The sequence below is a fragment of the Manacus candei genome, unplaced genomic scaffold (assembly GCF_025592945.1).
Source record: "Manacus candei isolate 608988 ecotype Guabito, Panama unplaced genomic scaffold, ASM2559294v1 h1tg000014l, whole genome shotgun sequence".
NCBI classification, from domain to species: domain Eukaryota; kingdom Metazoa; phylum Chordata; class Aves; order Passeriformes; family Pipridae; genus Manacus; species Manacus candei.
The window spans coordinates 19,346,042-19,358,305 of record NW_026138062.1 but is presented as its reverse complement, the minus strand read 5'-3'; the positions used below and the strand labels follow the sequence as shown (position 1 = coordinate 19,358,305).

General features: G+C 41.2%; 1 protein-coding gene across 9 annotated transcripts in view; it reads left to right on the top strand.

Moving 5' to 3' along the window:
* FNDC3A (fibronectin type III domain containing 3A) overlaps window positions 1–12,264 on the top strand; it is a 115,510-nt gene that overhangs the window by 74,973 nt on the left and 28,273 nt on the right. For all 9 annotated transcript variants that reach the window (XM_051779300.1, XM_051779303.1, XM_051779302.1 and 6 more), the window contains 4 exons: window positions 7,206–7,363; window positions 8,526–8,585; window positions 11,382–11,520; window positions 12,122–12,175. In XM_051779300.1, coding sequence (XP_051635260.1) covers window positions 7,206–7,363; window positions 8,526–8,585; window positions 11,382–11,520; window positions 12,122–12,175 — 411 coding nt within the window. The remainder of the gene's footprint in view (window positions 1–7,205; window positions 7,364–8,525; window positions 8,586–11,381; window positions 11,521–12,121; window positions 12,176–12,264) is intronic.

Sequence of the window (12,264 nt, the reverse complement as noted above, 5' to 3'; positions counted from 1 at the left end):
TGAAGGTAAGGGATAGTCAGGGCTGGAAGTGGGTAGAAGGCTGGGTGATGTTGCAGCTTGGGGGAGTGTGGTGTGATGTGATAGGAGTCTCTGTTACTTACTCAGGCCTTGCAGGATCACAAGCAACCCTCCTACAGTTTCATCGAGGAAATGCTTTCCTCATGCTCCCACAAGCAAACCAGGAGATTGTTCTTTCAAACCTTCCATTTGTAGTTCTCATCAGAAATATTCCTGCATGATTTTTATTGGTTTGGTTGAAGAACTCACTGTGTGGATCATGGTTCCTGATGGATCGTCAGCACCCTATTCCCTGGGTGAACAGTGCTGGCACAGGCAGTACTGGCTGTGGTGGTGGTCATATGATAGATAATCATACAGGGTGCTGTCCAGTGTCATGTCCATTGCTCCATATCCTACTACAGAAAGCATGGAATAATGCTGAAGGCTGACCTGTCCTGGGTTGTCCCACGTCTCAGTGCCCACGTCCAGGGCATGTACATCTAAATCAGGTGGTGGTCTCCATTGTGTACTTTCATTCACACATATCCTTCAGTTCTGTGTAGTATGGGATACATAAATTTTACTACCTCCAGACTCCTGTTAGGTTCTGATTTTCCTGAACTTTTGCCTGTATGGATCCCCTATCCTTTCATACATGGCAGTATTAAGTTGGTAACGTGATACTGCTGCCAAATGACCCTTCTGCTTAATGAAGTCTTGCTTGAACTTTTTTATGGTCTGAGGTAAGTTGGAGTGGTTCTGCAGATTGCACCACGATGTGTCCTCAGCGTCTGACTAGAGTCACACCAGTTGTCATGTCTGTTAACCAAATAACAAAGCAAGCAAAAGAGAAGAAGAGGAGCCCTGAAAAGGCAAAAGCAAAATGAAGAATGGTGCAGAAGGCTGAGTATTTAATAAAAGGCAACAGAAACGCAGAATTTGATGGTTGTCTATATAGCATGTAAATCACTTTGGAGGGCATCGTATTTTGTGGTTCTGTGTATGTTTGTGGACTTCTAGAATGTGATGCACCTCACAGTTAAGTATCCCATGTCACTGCGAATGCAATCCAGATTGCACATACTAAAACTGCTCTTTTGTTTCACCCAAATGACACATATAATATAGTTAATGAGGAGATTCACTTTTGCAAACCCACCTCTTGTTTCTTTAGTGCTAGGGCTCTGACTCAAGTATTGTGCTTTGCTGAAGCACACAGCTCAGAGCTGCAAGGAGGATCAATTGCAGCTGCTTGAATAAGCATACAAAGTAAGAAGTAATGCCAAGTTTTCTGAAAAGCATCTCAGAGCACATAATAATAGTGGATTCTTCTGATCTTAAATCTTTGTTCTTCAAAAATACTTTTTTCTCCTTAGAGGTTTTTTTGGAAATATGTTAGTGTTTTGTGATTGAAAACTGACAGGAATTTCTGAATATTTCTGTAATAGAGCTTTGGCTAGCATTCAAAAAGTCAACTATTGGGATATTATTGAGCATCAAGGATAAAGGACAATATTAAATAGAAATTCCTAATTACTGTCCTATACTTGTATTATGAGTCTTGTTTTAAAGTAGTATATGCTGATGTAATCTAAGATTACCTGTTATGATCAGGTTCTTAAAATTATTAGATAGATGCCTCTGCCTGAATTAAGGTACAAACAAGACCATATGGCAAAGTCAATAGTACAGATTTTATTTAACAGTAAATGTGAGGTAGAGAAAGATAGAAAGAAATAGGGAAAAGGGGGAGGAGGGGCAGGGAGAGAGAGTGATGGAGAGACAGATTAAGTAGAAAAAATATCACCACTCTGTAGATTCTGACAGCATCCCGCTGATCCTCTTCTTGTGGTCTTCTCAGTGATGAGGGTTCCAGTCTCGGCAAAGTGATGGTTGCAGTCTGGGTCCATCGAGGGAAGCCCAGGATGGTGAGGGAAGAAGCCTGTGTGTTGAGTGAAGTCTGTGACACTAAGGAAAGTCCCATATGTCTTTTAATGGGCTTAGGCCACCTGGGGCGGGGAGGTTTACAATGGATGATATAATACTGGACTGGATCACAGGACATTTCATGAGTCTTTGACACCTTCTAAGGCATTACAGCTGTCTGTTATGCGGAGTTGAGCCCATTATGGCCCATTATGGCCCATTCAGGCTATGTGTGAATTGTCCTGGTGCTTCCCTGGAGGGGAGTTATCACAGCTGAGTCACTTGTGTAAGGAAAAAGAAACACTACCCTGCCTTGTAGGATTTGCCTGTCTCCTTATCTTGTTCAACACCCAGCTTGTAGCCTGAAGTGTGGGATGGGCCCTCACCACCTGGGCAGTTAGTTGCACATTGTCAGCTTGCACCTGGATTGTCTGAGCCATTAGCATTGTATTCTTCTCCTGGGATAATTGGACAATATTACTACCATTATCTTATCTCAAGTTCCTGTCACAGTCCAAATTAGTAGGCATATTCAGGGAGAGTTGGACTTTGGTAAGCAGTTGCTTCTTTGCAAAGTTTGCTATAGTGGAAAAAAGTCCTTCAGTCATTTTTAACAGTGTTCAAGCCATAAACACTGTTAAATTTCTGTGGTTCACAGTACCATAGTGCATATATACAATGGAGAAAAGTTTTTTAAAGAAAATTTTTATTTTAGTGATTCTTGACATTTTAATACTTTGCTCTTGTCCCTTACTAATAGTCTTGTGAGGAAGAATGTAGCTGAACCTAGACTAACTTACCTTTAAGAATCATTTTGTTAGCTGGAAGTTGAATCTGAAAGCAGTACCAAATGTTCTATAAATGAGTTGAAAAGGACTTGAATTACTTCTCTGATTCTTTCTTGTCAGTGCTTGCGGCTGTGATTTAAAAAACTTTTTTAGCAACTGAGTGTGGTTGAAAATACTCATACACCTATATGTAAATTTACCAAAAAGCTGCTGAATTAAAAAATATGTAACATCATATAGAATATGGGTCCAGAAGAAAAACCTCTATATTACTCACTAGTCACTGCTGCTGACTCTTTTCTTTTTGTCTGATTACTGACCCCTCATGCACAAGCTGTATTTTTGGAGACCTCATACTTCTCCACTGCCATTCTCTGGGGTTGCAGAAGAGAAGGTGGCAACTTCAGTTAGATTCAGGTGTATGGGGGACAGGGTTGGAAATTGTTTACAATATTTATCCCTGCCAAGGAGTTAAGTGTTGTACCTCTTGTTCTGTTCTTCTGCCTTGAGCCCATTCTCCTAGGCCCTCAGGTATATGCCTCTTAACACTTGTTCCATAAGTAGTTCACTCCCCAGTGCTCCTCAGCAGGTCTTACTAGTTTAGACTTGCAACTCCTTGGTTTAATGTGAGTGTACATTTCTCATGGGGAAGCAGTGTTTTAACCTGGCCACCTTGTTTATTACAGATCCCTCACTTAGATTATAAATTTTTTAGCAACAGGGTTGCATAAGATGGATATGAACTTCAGCCTCATTGCAAATGCAGGATGGATTTATAATTTTAACTTCTACATCCACCAGGAACAGAGCAGTGCCTCACTTGGAGCTTCCCTGCTACGTTTTTTCCTTTTTTTTTTTTTATCTTTTGTCTTAAATCCTGTTAGCCTTTTTGTTTCACTGAATGTTTTTAACAACTTCTGTAAATTCTGTTGAACTGTATCTTTTTGGCTAACATATTTCTCCCTTTTCCCTATTCGCACATGTGTGCGTGGGTATGTACAAATAATTTATATCTGGTTTATACACTGTGGCTTTTTATGCACCTTTAGGATGTCCTTACTTTCCAGCTTCTGTGAATACTTTTCACATTGCTTTTCTGGTTCTACTGACTGTTGCATTTAAGTTTTGGCGAATTGGCACAACAAAGCTTCAGCCCTTCATAATATTCTGTAGTCACAGCCTGTTTACACAAAGTAAAACACCAGAACAACCTACATAGTCACTGACTTTTAGTTTGGTACATAATGCTGCTTCATTGTTGTAGTCACAGTGTTAACATTTGTCATCTATTATTTTACAAGTCTTCTGGAAGGTGTATACGAGTTCACCAACAAACGTTGCGCCGGGGGAATAACTTGGGATAACAATTTTTCATCCAGTCACAGACTTAACATTTCACCATGTTCTCTGTGATGCTTGTTGATATATAATGATTTTCACTAATACTCTTGAGTTTAATTTTACCAGTCAAAGTCCTGTAAGTTGTCTTTTACTCTGTAGTCTGTAATGTTCTCTTTGATCTCCCCCCCACTCTCCCTGCTCTCTCTGTACTGAACAGTTGAAAACTCTAATCTTTTAATGTTCAAATAAGATCTGTGGTGCATTGACTCTGGCTGGGTGCCAGGTGCCCACCAAAGCCCTTCTATTGCTCCCTTCCTCAGCTGGGCACAGGAGAGCTGCCAGGACCCTTTTCCAGCGTGGGCTTCCCACAGGGTCACAACCTCCTCCCTGCTCCAACATGGGGTCCTGCACAGGCTACAGCTGGATCTCTGCTCCCCCCATGGACCTCCATAGGCTGTGGGGAATGGTCTGCCTAACCATGGTCTGCATCACAGACTGCAGGGGAATTTCAGCTCCAGTGTCTGGAGTACCTCCCCCCCCTTCCTTCTTCACTGACCTTGGTGTCAGCAGAGCTGTTTCTCTTGCCTACTCTCACTTCTCTCTCTGGCTGCAGTTGTTCTTCTGCAGAGTTGGGTTTTTTTTCACCTCTTCTTAATTCTGTTATCCCAGAGGCACTCTCACTGTCGCTGCTGGGCTCAGCCTTGGCCAGTGGTGGATCTGTCTTAGAGCCAGCTGGCATTGGCTCTGTCAGACATGAGGGAACCTTCTGGCATTTTCTTACAGAAGCCACCCCTGTATCCTCCCCCATCCCACCTACCAAAACCTTGCCACACAAACCCAATACAAGTTGTAATGCCACCTCTCACTCCTACCAACAGCATTACTTCTCTGGTGTAAACAAAGATAGACCAAAATGTAATCGGTCAGGTGCGTAAGACAATTTGGCATTAGCAAAGCATTAGGTGGAATATTATGTGCAGTCCTGGGTAAAGCACTAATAAAAATGACTCAATAGGAGATAGAGAACAGTGAGAATGATCAGAGATTTGATGAGGGGAGACTTGAATACTAAGTATCTTCAAATACATAAGAAACAACTGCAGAAGGGAGGGGAAGATCTAATGTTCAACTCCATGGTGGCTAGGACTAGTAGACTTAGCTAGTAGTGAGAGAGACAGTGCAAGGACACTAGGAAATAAAAATTCCGCTGTTAAGGTAGCTAAACATAGGAATAGAATCTTAGAATGGATCCTACTAATTCTGAAGTACAGTATGTCTCCATTTCTTTCCTTCAGGATCTCCTGCCACCTTCTGCAACTCAGGACAGTGGGATTAAAATTGTCAGAGAGGGTGCTTTTATCAGATTCTTCCCACAACTCCAAAGACTTCCAGAAATGCTAGAATTTTACTGAGGTGGTTGTAGATAGTGTTAGTCTAGTTTGTGATCCCATCAAGCTGATAGTGGAATTTTTCTTACCGTGCTTTGAATTGTGTTTCCCAAGAATTTCAGTCTATAGTCATACCAACATTTGATCCCTTTCAGGTTATGATACGCAATCTTGTTAGTGCATAAGTGTTTAGTGACATTATTTCCAAGGCATTGAGGCTCAGACTGTTTGAATTTTTTCTTCTTTCTGTGTTTGTTATCAGTAAGTCATGCCCTCTCTGCTTCATTCTTGAAGTTGACCCATTCAGGTTTTTAGGTCAGTAGATCATAGCAATTTGCGAACACCAGTTGTAAGGATAGCTTTTTGATTCTAATACTCAGGTAATAGATTTTCAAAAGCAATTATTCCCAAAATAGATACATATTACAGTCATATTGTAAAACTAATCATTTCATGTAATGAATGGAATGTGTTTCACTTCTTTTCTGAAATGATTGTAAACAGTAGGTGGGTGCAAGGTACAAACCACAACAGCAGAAGTGCAATATTTATAAGCACCCACAAAATTCTAGGCATCCTTCTATAACAGATCCTAAAGATTTGTAATCACCTGCATGCACCTAGGCACTCACATGAGCATCCCCAGCCCCTTGCAGCACGTGTGGATTTCAAGCAGCACCCACTGTTCTGGGAGTGTGGGTGCCTCTAGTCACGCGTCTCCATTGTGCATTAGTAGCTTTGCATGTAACCGTGTTGTTCCCTACAATCTGCTAATTCATAGGCCACTGAGAAAATTCTTCACCAGGTCACATGCACACACCCAAGCTGTAGGTCTGTGTCTGCTGCATCCCAAACTGCTGTCACAGCAGCTGAGGTGCAGCTACTCATGGCATCCATCAGGCTTGGATGGAGGCAGCAGTGGTGGCAGGGCAATTTCCTATGCTGTCAGGCCAGGTTTTGATCATTGCTCTGTTCCACTCCAGCATCCTTGGGCTCTGTTACAAGTTTTCATGCTGTATTTATACTTCTGAAGCTGATTACTTCTGTGTTTCAGAAGTCTCTTTGTGATTCCCCATTTCCATTTAACCCACGTGGGGATCGCTGCCTTTAGCATGATTAGTCTGCTGGGACAAACACTTGTCAGGCAATTGGAAGTGTTGCGGTCGCACACACTGCTTATACTTGTATTTCTATCACACCAACTTTTGTTATCCAGGCCTTTCTGCAAAGGCTGTGCAGGCAAGCAGCACCACAGGAATTCTTCAGGACATTGTCTATATATATGTTTATGTATATGTACATGGACCTTGTGAGCATGCCTTCATCTATATGTATGTATATATATTTCATAAGAAAACTGAGTTGGCAAGAAAGTATTAAAAAAAAAAATCATATTCTGTGTGACTTCAAAGAAAAATGTGCCTGAGTGTGGTATAATGAAGTGCCCAATGTCCCAGGATGTGCTTTGCCTCACCAGCGCTTCAGTCCATGTTTCAGCAGCCCACTGGGTGGCGTTCGGTACCGAGAGATGTCTCTGCCCTCAGCCCCGTGCCCGGGATTGCGGTTTTCTCATGGCACTCCTTGTATTTCCAGCTTGATTTCATCTGTAAAAACAAGTTAGTAGCTATTGTATGAGTATAAATATTCTGATTTGCTAATGGTATATTATTTTCTTCTCTCTTATTTGATCCTTTTTGGCAAAGTAGTGTTTATATATAATAGCACTTAAATGGCAGAGATCTCAAAAGTTGTGTTTCTGCAGGTGTCAGATATTCAGGCAAGAACAGCACTGCTTATGTGGTCCCCTCCATCCAGTGACACCAGAGAAGACACTGACAAGAACGACATGCCAGAGGTTTATACTTACGAAGTGATGATTTCAAATACTGGAAAAGATGGAACGTACAAAACTGTATACGTGTAGGTGTTTGTTATTTTCATTTAATCGCTGCTACATTGAGTTATGTCGGTTAAAACCTCATTTAAAATCTGCTTGTTTTCCAGAGAGTTAAATAATTGCTAGTTTTGTACAACTGCTATTTTGAAATTAACTGCTTTTTTCAGTAGAATTTGTTTTATTACTGAAGTCTCTGCCATCAGTTGGAATGTAAAGACTTTGTTCTTACATGTTGGAGGTGTGTTTTAATACCACTTTGCTCTGTTTCAACCAGATGCATTAGAAACCATGGGTTCTCAAATAGTGAGATATGCAAGTGAGAAATACAAATTGTATTTATCAGTATTCATGTCAGCACATGCTTCTGCTCCCAGTAGTGTTATTCCTCCCTTCCCCAAAATTGTTCTTTATAAGGAGACAGTCTTATGATATGAAAAAAATAAGTAAATTTACTCAGAACACAACTCATAGTAGCAGCAAAGCAAACAAAACTCTTTCATTGTTTCATTCCAAACACAATGGTCTTCAGTCAGTTTTTTGCAACTTGGAGAAACATAACAGTAAAATTTAGCCTTAAAGGTGTAGACCTCTCTAATAATTATAAACCTATGTATCTAGCTAGTTTATCATGGTCACCTTCCATGGATTTCATGGAATCATAATATTCCTATCCTAGAAACTGGAGGAAAAGAAATGAGCTTTGCTATCATAAGCTGATGTCAGCAAAAGCAAACTATTTGATGTTACTTAGATGCCTTTTCTGTTTACTAGACTCTAGCAAGTAGGTATATGCAGTCAGGTACAGTTTTAGATAATTGTTTTTGCAAGGCTGAACTGAGCTTCTGTAGGCCCCAGTACTGTAATGGGGTTTTTTGTGTAATAACATGCATGCATACACGTGCAACTTACTGAGTAAAGAGGAAAATAAAAATTATTTTTTAAAAAGCACAAACAAACTAAGAAGTGCCTCAAAACCACCACGGCAAAAGAACAAGTAATGCAAGAAGCTTCTGAAATTCCAAGATAAATGCATTTACATTTTACTATATTTAGCAACAATGTTAAACTGTTAGCAAATACATTTCATAGAAGGTATGTTAGGTGAGTGGGTTAGATGATATATGTCTTTTTTATAAATGTATGGTATTCTGAAAGAGTCTTTAACAAAATTGTATCTCTTTTCAGTGGGGAAGAAAATAAAGTTACTGTAAATGATCTCAGGCCAGCAACTGATTACCATGCAAAGTAAGTATCTCATTTTCTCTTCATTAAATTCAGTGGAGTTATTTTAAAAGTTTCATTGTATCTGTGTATTTACATATGTCTTCAGAGATTGTCTTTACCGTTTTTCACCCTCCTTTGAGTCACAAATGGACATTTTTGGCTTAGTTGACCACTCAGTCCATTTTGGAAAACATATGATGATTAGTGCACCCCTATCCTACCTCCATGCTCTTTGCTTCATGCCAGCACAGTGACCTTTTTCTGTCCTTGGAGCCAGGCACAGATGCTGCTTTCTCTCAATTTTCCACAAGCAGCAGAGGAAAGTACCTAGCACAGGAAGATGCTCACTGCTGGCCACCTGAAGGTCACATTATGCTGCTTTTGCTTTGCTCCAGTAGATCAGTGAACCTGACCCCATATGTGCCAGAAAGGATGGCCCCAGCTCAGTGTAATTGTACCCTTCTAGCAGAATTTGCTGCTTCAGGAGGTCAGAAGAAATAGCATAGGATTGGAAAGATGCGGTTAGGTTTTCTTCTTCCCTCTTTGTTTTTAAATATTGGAGAGTAATTTGGAGCTGAGCTTGGCAAGGGGTGCAAAGACTAATAAGGGCTTCTGTAGCTCTGTCAACCAGAAAGGAAGGGCAGAGAAAGCCCCTTATGAACACAACTGGCAAACTGGTAACAGCAGACAAGGAGAAAGCTGAGGTATTCAACAACTCTTTTGCCTCAGTCTTCACTGACAACCTCTCTTCCCACTTCTGTCAAGTGGATGGACCGTGAGATAGGGACTGGGAGAGTAAAGTCCCTCCTACAGTAAGAGAAGAGCAGGTTTGGGACCACGTGAGGAACCTGAACCTAAGTCTATGGGACCTGATGAGTTGCATCCCAGAGTCCTGAGGGAATTGTCTGATGTAGTTGCCATCTCCATCACATTTGAAACCACTCTCCATCATATTTGAAAAGTCATGGCAGCCAGGCAAAGTCCCAGGTGACTGGAAAAAGGGAACCACCACACCCATTTTCTTTAAAGGGTAGAAAGGAAGACTCTGGGACTCTGTGCCTGGAAAGATCATGGAACAGATGCTCCTAGAAACTATGCTAAGGCACATGGAAGACTTGGAGGTGACTTGAGACAGCCAGCATGGCTTCACCAAGGGCAAGTCCTTCTTAGCCAACCTAGTGGCCTGTGGTGGAGTGGCTACATCAGTGGACAAGGGAAGGGCTACAGATGTCACTTTTCTGGACTTCTGTAAGGCCTTTGAGACAGTCCCCCACAACATTGTTCTCTCTTAATTGGAGAGATGTGGAGTTGATGGATGGACTCATGGGGGATGAGGAATTGGTTAGGTGGTCACATTCAGAGTAGTGATCAATGGCTCAATGTCCGGATGGTGTTCCTGAGGCATCTGTATTGCACCAGTACTGTCTAGTATCTTCATCAGTGATATAGACCAAGTGCACTCTCAGCAGATGACACCGAACTGAGTGGTGCAGTTGATGTGCCTGAGGGACAGGATGCCATCCAGGGGAATCTGGACAAACTTGAGCAGTGGGCCTATGCGTTCAACATGGATTGAAGAAATTCAACAAGGCCAAGTGCAAGCTCCTTCACTTGTGTCGGGGAAACTGTGGGTATCAGTACAGGCTGGGGGATGAAGGGATTGAGAGCAGCTCTGCCAAGAAGGACATGGAAGTCCTGCTGGTTGGAAAGCTGGAAATGACCTGGCAGTGTTTGCTCACAACCCAGAAGGCTGACTGTATCCTGAGCTGCATCAAAAGCAGCACAGACAGCAGGTCAAAGACGGTGATTCTGCCCTTCTACTCTGGCGAGACCCCACCTGGAGTACTGCATCCAGCTCTGGGGTCCCCAGCACAGGAAGGATGTGGACTTGTTAGAGTGGGTCCAGAGGAGGGACACAAAAACAGTCAGAGGGCTGGAGCGCCTCTCCTGTGAAGACAGGGTGACACAGTTGGAGTTGTTCAGCCTGGAGAAGGCTCCAGGGAGACATTTTGTGGCCTTTCAGTATTTAAAGGGGGCTTATAAGAAAGATGGGGACAGACTTTTTAGTAGGGCAAGGGATAATGATTTTTGCATCTTCATAAGCCAGCAACCCAGGTCTTATATCCATGACCAGAGGAAAGGGGGTTTTTTGGGGTTTTGTTTTTTTTTCTTTCAAAGGAACAGATGAATCAGAATAAAGTGCCGTTCACCTAAGGAAGACACAAGGCATAGCTACACAAGTTAGGGGGCAGGGAGAGGCCAGAAGATAGTAATGTATTTCCTTTTAGAGACAAGCTGTTTGAAAAACAAACCATTTCTCTTTGAGACAGAAGCAAGAATTCACTCTTCTGAAGTAGGTGGAGAGTTAATTCATAGCCTTCCTAAAGGAGAGGGCAGGGTGAACAAGCTCAGCAAGGTCTTGAAGAAGTACAGAGGAGACTCTGAAAATGTATCAACAGCTTCACTGTGCTCATCTGACGGAAGCACTTGCATATCAGTTAATACGTCTGCAATAGATAATGAGCCTGCAAAATGTTACCGTTATTTCCCAACCGAGGTACAGCTAATAACAGATATATTTCAAATATAATTATGAGACTAAAGCTGACTGATGGTAATGATGTACATCCAAAATAAAGGATTCTTTTCTTTCAAATTACTTTAATTGACCAAGATGTTTCCAGTTATTTATTTATAACAGTGATATTTTAATAATGAAGCAGCAAGGCAGTAACTTAATTCTGAATACTCAGTTTTCTTTGGAAACTACAGACACAGATTTTGAAGCAAAATGTTATTGACTCTTTTCCACTTTAGAGTACAAGTAGAATGCAACTGTGTAAAGGGGAGCCCTTCAGAAGCAGAGAGTTTTACCACAGCGAGTTGTGAACCTGATACACCAAATCTGCCCAGGATAACTAATCGGACCAAAAATTCTCTTACTCTTCAATGGAAGGTAAGAATTGCTTCACAGCCTTTAAAATAAATATTTTAAACTCTTCAGAATTGTTGTGGATTTGTCAATAAAATATCAGTCCATTGAAATGGAAAATTTTCATCAAACACACTAATTTCAGTTACAGTTCTATGACTGGAAATGGATGCACTGGGTTAAATGTGGCCTTCAGTAAGAAGAGAAGGATTCACAGAAAAGCAAGGAGCCTTTGCAAATAAAGTTACTGAGTTCTAGTCCCCTACAGTACTGTGGAACCGATTCCTTTCTCTGCCATTGAACATGGCTGGTTTGTTCAAAGCAAATTAAGTAGTCTGAAAAGACTGAAAATTGAGCAGAACTGCAATCTAGCTGCTCAGAAAAATACTATAGCATTTTACACAGCTGCCTGAATCTAAATTACAAAACAAAACCATAAACACAAAACAAGTGTTCAGTGGATAGAGACTGAACTAGGACTGTCTTGGCAAGTGAAACAATTGTATAAGGGGAGCATCATTTGCCTTCTGCTGTTCTTGTCATGGTTTGACCCCTACATACATTTTTTACTTAAATGGTCTTGTTTCCAGTTAAGAGTTCTAATTTTCTTGTTTTCCTGTTGCAGGCATCTTGTGATAATGGTTCCAAAATCCACAGTTACCTTTTAGAATGGGATGAAGTAAGCAAGTTTTTTCTATTGTATTTTTAATTTCGTAGGTTTTTTAAGTAGTTGCATGTGACTGTGCACATCAAGTTGTGTGAAAATTA